The 17,746-nt window shown below is 40.1% G+C and overlaps 1 protein-coding gene across 1 annotated transcript in view; it reads right to left on the bottom strand.

Moving 5' to 3' along the window:
- The window catches only part of LOC126249536 (EH domain-containing protein 1-like), a 170,060-nt gene that overhangs the window by 112,768 nt on the left and 39,546 nt on the right, over nt 1-17,746 (bottom strand). The window contains exon 2 of the mRNA XM_049951199.1: nt 3,267-4,052. Within this exon, the coding sequence (XP_049807156.1) occupies nt 3,267-4,052 (786 nt within the window). The remainder of the gene's footprint in view (nt 1-3,266; nt 4,053-17,746) is intronic.

Raw genomic sequence — 17,746 nt, 5'->3', positions numbered from 1 at the left:
AAATCCCATGGTGATTATAACGTCAAGCAAACCGTCAAGGCATCTGTACTACGTGATAAGATTAGTCATTTGTAGAGTGGTGATCGGAAAGCTATGGAAGCTTTGCTATTAGAGTGCTTAGATTTTTTTAATTCAGAAGGTCCATTACCAGCAACTCCTATTACACAGCACCGTATACCGACTGGCGATAGTCCGCCGGTCTATAGAAAACCATACAGGATAGCGAAACACCTACAACCACTAGTGGAAGAATTTATTAATCAACAGCTAAGGGACGGTATTATAGAGAACAGTGAAAGCCCGTGGTCTGCCAACATAGTGGTAGTTCCTAAGAAGTCATTGGACGGTACTAAAAAATATAGGTTTTGTTGTGACTATCGTTTTTTGAACGCACGAACTGTAACAGATGCGTATCCAATCCTGAACATCATGGAAACATTGGACAACCTAGATCGGTGTAAATATTTTTTGACACTAGATCTAAAGAGTGGGTACCATCAGATAGAAGTAAGTCCCGAGGATAGACCGAAGACGGCCTTTACAACAAGCCTTGGTCACTTTCAGTATCGCAGAATGCCATTTGGGTTGAAAAACGCTCCTGCTACTTTCCAGCGTCTGTTAGATGGTGTTCTTCGGGGACTGAAACCGAAGATTGCTATGGTATACCTTGATGATATTGTTACTTTTTCGCCTAGTATAGATAAGCGTGTGGAATGACTGAACGAAGTATTTAGTAGGCTAAGAGCAGCAAATCTTACGCTTAATGTCGAGAAATGTCAGTTTGCTCAGACGCAAGTGACTTATCTTGGGCAAATTATCAGTCAGGATGGGGTAAGAACGGATCCTCGTCTAACGTCGGCTGTGCGTGATTTTCCAGTACCACAGACCACTAAACAAGTTCAGCAATATGTCGGTTTATGTAATTACTACATACTACAACGGAGTAACGTGGTGACAACTGCATAATACACTCCTGGAAATGGAAAAAAGAACACATTGACACCGGTGTGTCAGACCCACCATACTTGCTCCGGACACTGCGAGAGGGCTGTAAAAGCAATGATCACACGCACGGCACAGCGGACACACCAGGAACCGCGGTGTTGGCCGTCGAATGGCGCTAGCTGCGCAGCATTTGTGCACCGCCGCCGTCAGTGTCAGCCAGTTTGCCGTGGCATACGGAGCTCCATCGCAGTCTTTAACACTGGTAGCATGCCGCAACAGCGTGGACTTGAACCGTATGTGCAGTTGACAGACTTTGAGCGAGGGCGTATAGTGGGCATGCGGGAGGCCGGGTGGACGTACCGCCGAATTGCTCAACACGTGGGGCGTGAGGTCTCCACAGTACATCGATGTTGTCGCCAGTGGTCGGCGGAAGGTGCACGTGCCCGTCGACCTGGGACCGGACCGCAGCGACGCACGGATGCACGCCAAGACCGTAGGATCCTACGCAGTGCCGTAGGGGACCGCACCGCCACTTCCCAGCAAATTAGGGACACTGTTGCTCCTGGGGTATCGGCGAGGACCATTCGCAACCGTCTCCATGAAGCTGGGCTACGGTCCCGCACACCGTTAGGCCGCCTTCCGCTCACGCCCCAACATCGTGCAGCCCGCCTCCAGTGGTGTCGCGACAGGCGTGAATGGAGGGACGAATGGAGACGTGTCGTCTTCAGCGATGAGAGTCGCTTCTGCCTTGGTGCCAATGATGGCCGTATGCGTGTTTGGCGCCGTGCAGGTGAGCGCCACAATCAGGACTGCATTCCACCGAGGCACACAGGGCCAACACCCGGCATCATGGTGTGGGGAGCGATCTCCTACACTGGCCGTACACCACTGGTGATCGTCGAGGGGACACTGAATAGTGCACGGTACATCCAAACCGTCATCGAACCCATCGTTCTACCATTCCTAGACCGGAAAGGGAACTTGCTGTTCCAACAGGACAATGCACGTCCGCATGTATCCCGTGCCACCCAACGTGCTCTAGAAGGTGTAAGTCAACTACCCTGGCCAGCAAGATCTCCGGATCTGTCCCCCATTGAGCATGTTTGGGACTGGATGAAGCGTCGTCTCACGCGGTCTGCACGTCCAGCACGAACGCTGGTCCAACTGAGGCGCCAGGTGGAAATGGCATGGCAAGCCGTTCCACAGGACTACATCCAGCATCTCTACGATCGTCTCCATGGGAGAATAGCAGCCTGCATTGCTGCGAAAGGTGGATATACACTGTACTAGTGCCGACATTGTGCATGCTATGTTGCCTGTGTCTATGTGCCTGTGGTTCTGTCAGTGTGATCATGTGATGTATCTGACCCCAGGAATGTGTCAATAAAGTTTCCCCTTCCTGGGACAATGAATTCACGGTGTTCTTATTTCAATTTCCAGGAGTGTATTTTCCCATGCAATGACTTGGACACTAGGACATTTGTTTACCATGGCTATTTTGAATATATTGTATGATATGGAATAGTCTTTTGAGGGAATGCAAGTAGTACAAATTGGATAATACTAATTCAGAAAACTACTTTTAGAAATATAAGTAACAAAAGCCTAAAGATACATGCTGACCTTTATTCAGGATCTAAAGATTGTAACTATTCCATTTATTTAAAATTGTGAAACTTTCTCCCTACTAGTCCAGAATTAATTGTAGAAAGCCATTTTCAACATATGTGTGATACACAAAACAAAGGTAAATTCATTTTACCATTTCATAGATACTCCCAGGCCCTTCGAGACATGGCTGTGAAAATTTATAATAAGTTAAAAATAAAATCTGTCACAGTATCAAACTACGTTTACTGAAGATAAAATTACACACCTTTCTATTTCAAAAATATTATTATTCAGTAATGGAATTTTTAAATGATGATTCTTTGTAATGTAACAAAATACTGTTTAGCTTTCTTATTAAATTAATGAAATAAATTTGCAATGATTTTTGTAAATTACGATTAATTTCAGTTTTTTAACACATTGAATGTATCTCAGTTGCAGTATTTACACGGATGTGTCTCCTGTGCTTTAAAGCAACGATTTATTTGTGTACATAACGAGACAATAAAATTCTGATTCTGTTTATGATTCTGAAGAAGTAAAATTCCCTGGAGACATTATTGATGATTTTAAAACTGACTAACATTAACATAACATGCATTTAATCTGATTGTTATGACAGTATGTAATTACTTTTCAGCGTATTTTACATTGCAAAGCAAACTATTACTAGTACGATAAATTTCATAAAAATGCTTAACGTAACATACCTTTTGTGTACATCATTTCTTATTGGTTTGTCCCAGAATGATCCTATATAAACTCTTGCTGTTTCTGGTGTGTGCATTATTCTGCCTAATGACCACATAAGAGCACCATAAACTCTCATTAACTGCTGATGATCCACTGTATCAGCTTTATTAAGCACAATTCTAATTTTATCTGTGTGAATACGTAAAACTTCAATTGCCCTTTTAAATTCATCAGAGATATCAAGCTTATGCGCATCAAACAGAAGAATAATTTGGTCAACTCGTTCAGAAAACCATTCTAAGACACCTGTGAAGTCATATCCCCGGTCAATGTGATGCATTTCTCCAGACAAAATGCCTGGTGTATCAATAATTGATATTGACTTAAGAACTTCATTATTCATTATTGAGCATTGAAATCTGTTCAAAAAATTGTTTCCAAATTTTGATAATGGTCTAAATTGCTTTTCCGGATCCATCACCAATGCATTACCAGGAATGATTCCTTCTTTCTCACCATGCATTACAACAATAAATTTGTCAGTGGTTGGTTCAGGACCAATCCGCATCCCCGGATATTCGTCATTTAGAAGGTATCTTACAAACGAAGTTTTTCCTGTGGAATACTGACCAATAAGTAAAACTGATGGTTTTGCTTTAAAATCAGATTCATACAGTTTTGGCGAGTGGAATTCATGGAACAAATATGTTTGCTCAAGAGGAAGCAGCTTCTTAGTATAAATTGTTTGGAGTCCTTCCAAAACATTTTCAAATACTTCTTCACTGTCCTGGTCTCTGCTAGTCCTGAAAATAAACATTGAGTTGCATGAATCTTCTCTGAATACTATTTAGATGTCGATAACGATAAATAATTCCACATTTGCAGCATATTTTCTTTTTATTAAAGTGACTTGTAAAAATTTAACGTAATTACTGTATGAGGTTTAATAAATGTTAATATCTCCAAATTAGCAGTATTGTTACTTTGTGAAAAAATCTCTGAAATATTCAATTTACAGTTCACAGTAGAGACAAATGAATGGACTGTTCGCCACAGTGTGTGTATTCAGTAGAGGAAACAGCAGAGCGGAAAAAACCCATAAAGATATAAATGAGACAAATCAGTGACAAATGAACTAATTACTTTAGATCAATATGCAATATATTATAATAATGCTCTGTATCAAAGAAAAACAGTTGACTAGTTCCGCTAAATTAGTCCAGGGTGACTCAAAATCTGTTTTTGCCTTATTTATTGTTACTCAGACCTGGAAAGCTGTGAGGTTCTGTGTGAATCACTTACATTTCAGCCCTGACATTCCCATATACCTGTCCTAGCTCAATAGACAGAACCATAACACATTCAAAGCATAAAATTAAAAATTGCATGGACCAAAAGTAACATTGAGAGACATAGGAAAAGAGTGCAAATGACATAAATATTATTAAAACAATGAAAACTGAGAAAACCAGAGTTACACATGCAGCAAACATCGCTAACATACTCCTCAACAATTTCATATATACTGTACAAAGTTTCGTGTGGATCAGTGACAAAATAGGAACTCATAAACACCATTCAGAGACTAAAGTCAAAGAAGTCTGTAGGGGATAACGAAATGTCGAGTCATATAATAAAGCATGTAAGTGAGGAAATAGCTGAAGCATTGTTGGAAATGGCACACTGCTCATTCAATGCAGGATTATTTACGAGAAAATTAAAAATAAACTAAATAATTTCAGTATACAAGAAGGGCGAAAGGATGATCCATGTATTTACAGACTAGTATCTTTAATAACTGATTTCTCATAAATATCAGAGATGTTTTCTCACAGTGGATTGATTAAATTCCTAAAGAAATTCTGATTCTGGTACAAAACATTTTACCAAAAGGAAACTGTGCAGAAATGGCTCTGTCCAATTTGGAATCTGTGGCATATGTGCACATGCAGCACAATGGAAAAAATTGTATGTTGGTTACAGAAGTAAGTATGTGACGAAAGATATTAGATTCAAGTTGTAGCTCAGGGACTTGTACTTGATTCACTATTATGCAAACTTTTTAGAAACAGTTCAAAGTCAGTAACAAGAAAAGATATATACTGTATGCTGATGAGATGACATTAGTAAGCATACGAAAAAACCTGTAAACACTTGAAAGAAGCGCATCTATTCAATAAACAAGACATTGTGTTTGCTTATACCGAATAACTTAATTGTAAATCTAGAAAAAAGACGGCATTGTTCCCTAATAAAAGTAATGAAGGCCACAAGGACATACTTTCAGATTAAAATTCCTTACATTGTTTTTTCTTTAAATCTAGGTGAGTTAAAAAGGTTTTTGACAACATATTGTAATGACGTTCTTATCTGCATTGTTCTATTATCACTTAGCTCTCACATCCTTTCTTGTTCCGTTAGATCTCCTTTCCTTTCATGTTTCGACTGAACTTCAAAGAGACCATTTTATTCCATAGCTATGCACGTCAAGTTGCCATTATTTTGATGCAGTTTTAAACTGAAATTTTGTATCAATGTTTATTAAAAGATTTTACTATTTTGGTATCTGTACTCTGCTTCAATTCTACTTCAAAGTCACGAACACCCTAATCCATTATGGTTCGTACAATATTATCCTTGTTAGCCACAAACTGTACTCAGTTAGAAGGATGAAAATTACAACACTGGTTGTAGTTACTTATAAGATTCATACAAAAAAGACCAAGTTTGATCGAAACATACGTACTGAAAGGCAGTTGTGATCTTTTTGCCCGACACACAGTCCTGGCATACGAGTGGCTGGTTGGACTGGAAAATGCTTCAGGCTGAAACAATGTACACTGCCAGAAATTGCCACTGTTGACATGAATGTTGTCAAATTGTTATAACAAAATGCATATCCTGAGACAGCTTTATGTTGACCACACTTCAGTAACTGCCTTGCCCCACGTGATATATCACCTCTCTTCCAAATAAAGAGCCATTTTAGCAGATTACTCAGTATATATACACTGAAGTGCCAAAGAAACTGGTATAGGCATGCATATTCATATACAGAGATATATAAACAGGCAGAATACGGCACTGCTTTCAGCAACGCCTACGTAGGACAACAAGTATCTGGGGCTGTTGTTAGATCGGTTACTGCTGTTACAATGGCAAGTTATCAAGATTTAAGTGAGTTTGAACGTGGTATTATAGTCAGCGCATGAGAGATGGAACACAGCATCTCTGAGATAACGATGAAGTGGGGATTTTCCCTTATGACCATTTCACAAGCGTATGGTGAATATCAGGAATCCGGTAAAACATCAAATCTCTGACATCGCTGAGAGCGGAAAAAGATCCTGCAAGAATTGGACCAACGACAACTAAAGAGAATCGTTCAATGTGACATAAGTGCAACCCTTCCGCAAATTGCTGCAGATTTCAGTGCTGGGCCATCAAAAAGTGTCAGCGTGTGAAACATTGAATGAAGCATCATCGATATGGGCTTTCGGAGCCAAAGGTCCACCCATGTACCCTTGATGACTGCATGAGACAAAGCTTTACACCTTACCTGGGCCCGTCAACACTGTCATTGGATTGCTGATGACTGGAAACATGTTGCCTGGTCAGACAAGTCTCGTTTCAAATTGTGTCGAGCGGATGGATATGTACCGGTATGGAGACATCTTCATGAATCCATGGACCCTGCATATCAGCAGGGGACTTTTCAAGTTGTTGGAGGCTCTGTAATTGCGTGGGGTGGGTGCAGTTGAAGTGATATGGGACCCCTGATATGTCTAGATACGACTCTGACAGATGACACATACTTAAGCATCGTGTCTGATCACCTGTAGCCATTCATGCCCATTGCGCATTGCGATGGACGTGGGCAATTCCAGCAGGACAATGCGACGCACCACACATCCAGAATTGTTACAGACTGGCTCCAGGACCACTCTTCTGAGTTTAAACACATCCGTTGGCCACCAAACTCCCGAGACATGAACATTATTGAGCATATCTCGGATGCATTGCAACATGCTGTTCAGAAGAGATCTACACCACCTCGTACTCTTATGGATTTATACACAGCCCTTCAGGATTCATTATGTCGGTTCCCTCCTGCACTTTTTCAGACATTCGTTAAGTCCATGCCATGTCGTGTTGCAGCACTTCTGCATACTCACCGGGGTCCTATACGATGTTAGTCAGGTTTACCAGTTTCTTTGGTTCTTCAGTGTATATTGGCAGTGAATGGGCATTGATTTAAATCACTGGGGAAAGTTTACAATTTGTGCAAGTCCAAGATTCGAACCCAGGTCTCCTGGTTGCTAAGCAGATGCTCTGGCCACTGAGCCATCCAGACACAGTAGTCATCGGAATTGCATGGACAACCCTCGCACACCTCCTGCCAGACTCAAATTCTCAACTTAACGATGCACTACCAATGTAGTGACCCTTGCCCACTATTCTCATTACGCAAAGCATTTCGCTAATTACTGTAAGAGTTTGAATCTGGTGTGCATCTACACTGAAGATAACATTGGCAGTCCAAAAGAATGGACACCACACTGTAGGGAAGCAGCATACTCACGCCTTATAAAATTCACATCAGTTTTTCCATTGTGTGCCAGCCTAGTCCGCTGTAACTAGCTCTGACGTCATAAATATTCTGCAATACTTTAAAAATGAAGTAAATAACCTGAAACGTTTCTAGCATGTCAGGAGTAATACAAAATCAATATGTGTTGGATATCAGTTCAATAACTTTAACCATTTTCGAAATTTGGATGTTTTTCTGTAAAAATCATTGGCGCAACAGAAAAAGAGCTAGAAACTTACAAATTTATATTTAGGCTCCTTTTGCACAATAATTTAGTAGAAACAGTATTCTGGATCTCAAAAATTAAAATTTTAGTTGAAATTCATGATTTTCTGGTTTTTATCTTAGAAATTAAGGAAGCAAGATAGATTAAGTAGGCGAATAAATAAAACTAGGATGTTTAAATTTAAGTAGAAGGGAGATCCGCTATAATCATAAAAATGTGAGAAGTTTCAACAGAATAACTATAAAACTATAGCTATAGCGTATCTCCAAAGAGCAAGTTCAGAGCTCGTCTACTGCATGTAGTGTAATTAAATTAATTCTCTCGCCCAAAATATGTGACTTAGCCACGTCAGACTTTTATTATGATTACTTACTTGTGTGCTGATTGCACAATTAAATTGAAAGCTTCATCGGCCATCAGCAAAGGAAGCAATGATTTATTCAATAACTTAAAGTGGTGCATTACTAACCCAGCGGCTAGTCGGGAGAGCAGATTTGATCAGGCGTTCCCTTAGCCGTCCGCACCGCGGCTTTATATGTAAGAACACTGCGCGAGAAAAAAAAAGGCCCCAGTTCTCTCCAGACACTGATTAGCGCACCACCTGTGCCGGGAGTCGTGTCGCGTAGCATTGGTGTCATTGCTATAAACAGCCTCGGATGCCGAAATAAGTTACTCGGGATACGTGTAACCATGAAATTGTTTTCGAGTGAAGTGTTAATTCTGGGATGCCTTTAATGATCTATCTTCAGTTTGCATATGTCGTATTTTCACATGCCGCCACAGGACAGACGTACTACCATTATTTAGCGTGGCGTTTGATGAACATTATCATCAAATTATGGCGAGCATTCACTTAAACATTTAATTTGAACATTTATAGTGGCATCAGCGCATTAGACTCAGAACTGCTATGGTAGTTGGATTGTGTGGATTCTTTTTGGTCTGTGACTTTCAGAATATAGTGAACATTTTAGAGAGAATGGTTTTTGATTATGAATCCCAGACGATCTCCTAATTCCTTCTTTTTGGTCTGTGACTTTCAGAATATAGTGAACATTTTAGAGAGAATGGTTTCTGATTATGAATCCCAGACAATCTCCTAATTCCTCAGAGCTATAAGCTGTAGCTATAAATGTGTTTCTCAGATAAAGTGGGCACTAGGAATTGTAATTACAGGCTTCACGTTTTGCTAATCACTTTCTGGTTGTCAATATTGTAGTTAGAGAGCCAGTGTTGAGAACGGCAAACAACAGCATAAATACAAAACATTTATTCTATTATTCCACCCGCCGCCCCACAACACATACATAATTAAGGAAAGTACAGCCAATGATCTCTTCATTGCAGATGCACACCAGGCTCGAACTCTTACGGAAATCAGCAAAACGCCATGAGTAATAAGGATAATAAGCAAGGGGCACTACATTCATAGTGTGTGGATAAGTTGTGAATTTGGGGTAGCCCACATAGATGTGACGATCACTGTGTCCAGATGGCTCAGTGGTCAGAGCATATGCCAAGTAGAAGACCCAGGGATGATCCTGGTCCAGCACAAATCTGCAACTTCCCCATTGATTCAAATCAATGCCCACATGCAGCCATTGTCTGTAATACCTTTATGTCATACTCAGCACATAATTTTTTTGCTGATGTATATCCTACAGATTCATGTGGCACATTATACACATTCAGAAAAAATTAATGCTGTCTGTGTCCCTTCCATGGATTTAAAGACAATCTACAATTCTATTTTGTTCTGTAAAAGACATAACTTCTAGATACCATAATTAAACTGAAATGGCTATTTTTGTGGTTCTTGCTGAAGAGTACTGAGCTTAGTACCCTGCAGCAATTATGCAGTATGCTTATTGCTCAGGCCATTCTTCATTACAAAGAATTTCACATGACAGAATCATATACGTTGTAAAAAATCATGTACAGTTAGTGGCATTTGTTTATTGATATTTTTGTATTTGGGTTAACAGCTGAAACGTTACATGTAAATTTGAGAAATGTGTAACATTACTAAATATTTCAGGTCATGTGAGAGACTCCATTCATTCTGAAGAAGTCACTAAGATACACCTAATTAATCTTCAGAAGCTCTGCATCATGATTTTTTGGTGTCAATGATAATCAACACCTGAGAGTGAAGCACTGACTGTAAATGATGGTTCTGATGACACATACTGTAAGAATTATTTGATCTGACCTTGACTCTTGTATGTGGATGTGTACATATCATGGTCTGCACATAAAAAATAGAATAATGTATGATACTTGGTACCTCTGCGGTGGTACTGAAATCAAGTGTTGTTAATAAGGAGACTGTTTCTCTTCATACCTTTATACTTTTAACCTAAATATCCAGTTGAGAATTTCTGTATTAATTGGAGTATGTACATTCTGACAGTTTTAATGGCTCAGCTACTTCCCACAAGTAAAGCATCAGTACCCACTGAAGTCCTCTATAAAAGTGCATTTTCAAGCATTGTAGAACAGAACTGGTAGTCATGTATATGTTGCTCTACGCACTGCATTTCAATCTTTACAACTGCATTTTTGCACAATTATTGCTCATTTGTGCCAAAAGTAATACACTAACCAAGAAAGCAAGATACTTAATTGAAATTGTTTTAAACATTACAGTATCCTTTCTGATTTTATTTTTCTAGCTTTCCTTGTTTAATTTTCAAGGATTCACTACGTTTGTAGGGACTATGAACATAAGGTACACATATCTGTAATACAACTAACAGACTGAAAGTAGGGGAATGTGTTGTACCTTGGAATACACTTCTAACTTTCACCTCTAGGCAGCCCTGTAATAGAAGTTTAATATATATTCTTATTCCATAATGAAACGATAGCATCCACATTTTGAATGCTGCAGTCTTATTCTGAAATTACAAAAATTATCCAGAAAAGTAAGATTTTTTCAAATGTGAAAATATGTTCGAAGGTATAAGTTGGTCATATACTGTGGAATAAGTATTCTGTTGAAACTTACAGGTAGTACAATTGAGGAAATCTTGCCAATACTGTATTTAATTGTCTATATGTTACATTATAACTCTAATACATACCAATAGTCAATAAATAGCATCGAATTAAGTAGAAGTATTAGCAAAATTTATTTACAAGTTTAATACATTGTAAATAGAAGCTGTTGTAAGCTAACTCATATTTTCATTTTGAATACAGTTAAAAGGTTTAAGAACTCAAAGAAAGTCAACTCATTTGCAAATATCACATGCTCTATGGTAGAACTCTTTCCATTACAAGGTACGAAATGGTGAGGGAGTGGCAAAGTGTGGCTCAACTGCTATCACTTTATACTGGGTGGCCCAAAAAGGATGGTCGGATTTGAACTGCGTAGTACCATTGAAAGGTGAGGAGGGGGGACCACTGCCGGCCGTCTGCAAGTCGGCCATTACACCCAGTTTGCCACGAGATGGCGCAGTGGACGGTCGAGCATCGTGTTTTTGCTGTGGAACAGTTTTTCAGAAATGATGAATCGTTTATTACTGTGCAACGATTGTTTCGACAACGTTTTGGTGTAGCGCGTGATGGACCCATTCCAGATCGCAGATCCATATCACGTTGGGTGACTGCATTCCGGACAACAGGGTCTGTCAAAAGTGGTAAATCTACAGGGCGTACACGTACGGCAGTTACTCCACAGAACATTGATGATGTTAGAGCGTCAGTGCTGCAAAGCCCGCGTCGTTCCACTAGGCGTCGTGCTCAAACTTTAGGCCTCAGCCGTAGTTCGTTGCAGCGTATTTTAAGCCGTGAGTTACAGTTTCACCCATACAAAATTATGATCACGCAAAAGCTGTATGATCGTGATTTTGAGCAGCGAAGACGATTTTGTGAATCAATGCTTGACATTTTGTACTCTAATAATGATGTTGTGCTTCTTATGTCAAATGAAGCCCATTTCCATTTAGACGGCTATGTCAATAAACAAAACTGCAGGTATTGGGCAGCAGATAATCCCAGAGAATTGCACCAAAAGCCTCTTCATAGTGCTAAGGTAACAGTCTGGTGTGGAATTTCAAGATTGGGGATTGTTGGTCCTTATTTTTTTGAGGAGAACAACGCTACAGTCACAGTGAACTCGAAACGTTACGTAAACATGCTACGTAGCTTTTTGGTGCCGAAACTGCGAGAGTTACATGTAAATCGAGATCGAATTTGGTTTCAACGGGACGGGGCCACGGCCCACACAGCCAATGACTAAATGTGTGTTTTAAGGCGGATGTTCCCCCACCACATCATCTCGCGTTTTGGAGATTTCCACTGGCCCGCGAGATCACCTGACCTCTCAGCCTGTGATTTTTTTCTTTGGGGATACCTAAAGTCAAAAGTCTACGTACAGAAGCCCCGAAACTTAATTGATCTGAAGGAGGCAATTAGTGCGGAAATTATGGCAATTCAAGAAGAAACAGTAGTGAAAGTGATGGAAAATATCGAGGAAAGACTTGTGGAATGCATCACCGAGGAAGGACACCATCTTCCGGAAGTCATTTTCCATACATGATTTTTTGTGGTTAGTTCTTGTAATTGGGTGCCTGGGAGCATTTAGTTACGTAATTGAATAAAATTAATTTGTAAAACTGATGGAGTTATAGTTATTTAAAATGTGACCATCCTTTTTGGGCCACTCTGTATAACTGGTTTTAGAAATGTGCAGAATTTTATTTCCCATAAAATCCTGTGACTGAAGAATTAATGATACCGTCCAAATAGCTTTATATATGCTATTAATAGATGAGTACACAGCATTGCCAGAGTATGGATATGTTGCTATCTTGTATTAGTCCATCTCCTCCTTCCATTTCTCTCTCTCCATCACCTCCTTCACCCCTCTCTATCCATCTCCTCCACTACATCTCTCTGTCCACCATCTCCACTTCACTCTCTCTCCATTTCGTCCTATTCTCCTTCTCCTCTTTGTCCATCTCTTCCTCTCACCTGCCCTTGTCTGGCTTCTCTGCTTTTCTTCCTTTGTGTATCTCCTCTTCTCTTCACTCCCTGTCTATCTCCTCCTGTTCCCTCTCCTGCCGATTTCCTCCTCCCCCTCTATCTGTTCACCTTCCCCTTCTCCTCTCTCTGTGTGTTACTTCTTCCTCATCTCTTTCCTTCACCTCCTCTTTTCTTTCTCTGTCTATATTCTCCTCTCCCATTTCTCTGTCCTTTTCCCCCTCCCACTCTCTTTGTCCATATTCTCCTCCCACCTATCCATGCCCAAACGCTCTTTCCTGTCTCTGTCTGCCCAACTTCTCCTCCCCCTGCTACATCCATGTTACCACTTGCAATGCAATAGGAGGCTTGTGGTTCTTACCCCAACAGAATTTCTTTCCAAATCGTAAATTGTATGTGTACCAAATTTGGGTGAAATCATTCCAGATGTTTAGGACGACTTTTTACCTGGGGTTTTACCCAAGTACATATTACATATATATTTAAATTTTTTCACATGTATTTGCACACATATTTCACCTGTATCTCTACAGAATTTCACCATGCCGTTTGATTTTCAATGTTTATGATGAAGTAACTCCTGAAATATGTATCAGCCAGTTCTACCGTGATTTCCTGGGGTGCTGAAGTCATCAATTAACCGTCAATGTCGTCATTGATGACATCATCCATGAATAGTTGGATTCCCCCCATCGCCACCACCACCATCTGAGAAAGGTCAATTGCCCAACGTATAAAACAGAGGGGTTACAAGTTTTGACGGAAAATTCAAAAAAATAGCCCAACTATGCTAGTGTGAAAGTAGATCTGTTGTCCCAAATATGAAATGGTGCGAAATTCAAGCTGATGCATTGTCATACTGGCTAACTTGGAATACTGGAACAGGCTCTATGATATCACAACCATACACTACAGTCAATTTCTCGACAAATCCCTTAACTGAATAAATAAACTGTATCCAAAACACTGCCCTGCATCCCATAAATTGTTTAAATAAACAATATTCTACACATTGCCTTGTCTAACAATTATTTTTGAGCAATATTCTATACACTGAAATCGATTTCCCACATAATGGCCAATCAACTGAGTCTTTTACCCACCTGTTTCTGGGGTGGGCAGGGGAGGGGGAGGTGTGGGGGTTTCCCAGGGGCAGGGGTTAATTAATTGATCTATTCAATTAATTAGTGAATCAGATTGTTAGAGTGGGAGGAGACTATTCGAATAACTCAGGCCTGGAAGCATACTTTTATCGGCTAGGGCAGTTCCCAGAGGGGTGCGGGAGGAGGAAGAGGAGGGGTGGTGGGTTTCTTGGAAGGACAGATTATCTCCAGGGGGTCATAAACCACTTAGCAAAAGAATAGGTTAAGGACCTGTCGATCAGAATAGAACAATAGGTTCGTCTATGAATGTATTCTTGTCCCTGAATGTATGCATCCCACACTAACAAATTATGCTCCTGCCAACCTTTCCTACTACTGCCATTACGGGAGGAGGGTGTAAAGGAATGGCTATAAATAGTATGCAACAAAAAGTAAAATGAAGTAAAGCTCACCAAATTGTAAGTAGGTCCATTCTGTGAGTGTGTAATAACGAACTATGAGTGAATATTAGATTTGCATGGTCATATGAGTTATTATCATAACTTCGAGAAAGATGTGTGTTCTGTACATTCAACTATGTACCTGTTGCATACTTGATATATAGCCCAAGAATGATTGTGAAAAAGAAGTATTTCAGGTGCATAAAGCGTGTTTTTGAGAGAAAAAAAGAGGAAAAGGCGAAAATCAGGTGGTATCTGCGTCTCTATCAAACAATACAAGTGGTAAAAATTTCAAATATGTGTCATAGCACTGGTAGCGGATGTAGACATTTGAATGAATTAGTGCTACGATATATGGGTAATAGTACAATCTACCTATATATCCATCCTGAACTACTGCTTTGTTTTTTGTGGAAGGCAGATTTTGGTTTCTGATTTTTCTATTGCTCTGTGCAATACTTGTAGAGATTGTGATGAATGCAGTGGATAGTTTAAATTTTTGTCTACAAAATGATGTAGGACTCATATTAATTAAACATGTATCCTAAAAACTTGGAACCATGCCAACTAACCCCAGGAGTGTAGTTTGTTAGCATACCCCAAGGCATTAACTGATATGCAGAGGGGCACTTAAATAGAACAAAGCAATATTCAAGAAAAAACATTTTATTTTATCTAAGCTCATGAAGAACTAACATTTGAACAAAAATAAATTCTGCTTAATTGTATAAACAACAGTATGAACTTAAATGTATGAACAACAAATCCTTCCAGGAAAAGAAATTCTGATTATTATTGTAGCTCCCTGTTGTTATTCAAACACAATTAGCTCAATGCCATAAATCAACCATAAATGTAGGAGGTGGGCGCTTGTTTATTTAAGCAGGCGTGTTCAATTTCTACATAACTTTACTTTGGTCATATCAAGTTAAGTCATTTTAGTCCAGCTACATAGGGGTTGCCATAAGTTTCCCCAAGTGAAATTCCCTGATAGTTCCCTGATTTCCAGACAAGTTTTAGGATTTTCTCTGACAAATTTTTAGATCTCAAAGGTAAGGTAAGACACAAGTTTACAATCTGTCTTTGCAGCTACGGTACAAGAAACAATAATGCAAACGAGGAAATATCTAAAAAAGAACTTGCAAGCTTTTCCTGATATGAGCAAAAATATTAAGTACTAACATTAACATCTTTTCTAATGAACTGTTTTTAGATAGAGAAAGGTAACCAAGTGGTGTATGTGTTTCATTAAGACCTCTGATGTTATTTTATTTCAATAAAACGACACACATTTGGTGACAAAAATACGGATTTCTTTGGACTCGCAAGACAAGTTTAAAATACCTTCACTGATTTGAGAAATAACCTCAGAAAAAAGTAGGCCATTTGAAATAAGTGTATATGGCAGGGAAGAAATGTGTAAACCAACACTGTAGCGACCGCCAATAAAATGTTGGTTCTACTATGTTCTTTATTGACGATTACGACCCATTGTGTTATATCTATTACTTTACCGTTATTGTGTGATTTTTCTTTCGAGAAATGTATGAGAACATAGCATGCAAAGCGCCATACTTTGTAATATATAAACTACTTCCGAAGTGCCAAAATGCATTAAAAGAAATAAAATGTCTATAAAAAGGCCACACTGTACAATGTCCTTGTGGTGAGACAGTCGCAATTCCTGAAATCCATCGCCTGTGGCCTCTGGCCTGCCGAGGAACACCACAGGCCTCGGTCCATGGATAAAGCACGAAAATCCGCTGCATTACGCCGCACGAAAACAGGCCCGGCCTGTAGGCAGATAGGTGAGGCTAGATCCGATGGGCAGGGCGTGCACATTAGTGGGAAACGAAGGCTTCAGATCGGCAGGCCCGATCCATTACAGATACCTGCAGAAACAGACTGTAGTTTTTGCCTGTTGCGGAAATCCACTCATGTGGCCAGCTGTTCACGAGTCACAGACAGTATGTCGATGAAATGAGACTGTGGTGATCAATCCATGCAACAGATAACTTGTTCAAACACTTTGAGAATCAATAGTAATGGGGATAGGTAGCAACGCAGTGTGAAGATGATTGCTGAGCCACAGACGGGCATGTAGAAGACACAATTATCCTCTCGCAACTAAATTTTCTGCCATAGCTTTCGTCAGAAAACGAGAGTGCACACACATTCATACAATCACTCAGACATAGGTCAGGCACACATGGCCACTGTCTATGGCCACATCTACAGTCTCTGAGAACCAGATTCTAACCAACCAGTCCTCATGCCTCTCATCGGCAGCTGCTAGGCTAGTGACAAGAAGTGGTGGCAGCACTGGCTGCAAGCTGAGGGGAGTAGGGAAGCGGCACACATACTCAACTGCACCCAGTTAGCGATGGTGCATGACACCTCAGTAAACAAACCATTTCATCTACTGAGACAGAAACGAGATTTTACCAGTGTTTCTTTTTTTGTCAAATTTCCCTGATACTTCCCTGATTCCCCTGATATTCTACATCTACATCTACATACATACTTCGCAATCCACCATACGGTGCGTGGCGGAGGGAACCTCGTACCACAACTAGCATCTTCTTTCCCTGTTCCACTCCCAAACAGAACGAGGGAAAAATGACTGCCTGTATGCCTCTGTAAAAGCCCTAATCTCTCTTATCTTATCTTTGTGGTCTTTCCGCGAAATATAAGTTGGTGGCAATAAAATTGTACTGCTGTCAGCCTCAAATGCTGGTTCTCTAAATTTCCACAGTAGCGATTCACAAAAAGAACGCCTCCTTTCCTCTAGAGACTCCCACCCGAGTTCCTGAAGCATTTCCGTAACACACACGTGATGATCAAACCTGACAGTAACAAATCTAGCAGCTCGCCTCTGAATTGCTTCTATGTTCTTCCTCAATCCGACCTGATAGGGATCCCAAACGCTCAAGCAGTACTCAAGAATAGGTCGTATTAGTGTTTTATAAGCGGTCTCCTTTACAGATGAACCAAATCTTCCCAAAATTCAACCAATGAACCGAAGACGACTATCCACCTTCCCCACAACTGCCATTACATGCTTGTCCCACTTCATATTTGCTCTGCAATGTTACACCCAAATATCTAATCGACGTGACTGTGTCAAGCGCTATACTACTAATGGAGT

Source organism: Schistocerca nitens, chromosome 3, assembly GCF_023898315.1.
Source record: "Schistocerca nitens isolate TAMUIC-IGC-003100 chromosome 3, iqSchNite1.1, whole genome shotgun sequence".
NCBI classification, from domain to species: Eukaryota; Metazoa; Arthropoda; class Insecta; order Orthoptera; family Acrididae; genus Schistocerca; species Schistocerca nitens.
Note: the sequence above shows the minus strand (reverse complement) of the source record. Positions and strands in the feature narration are given on the sequence as shown.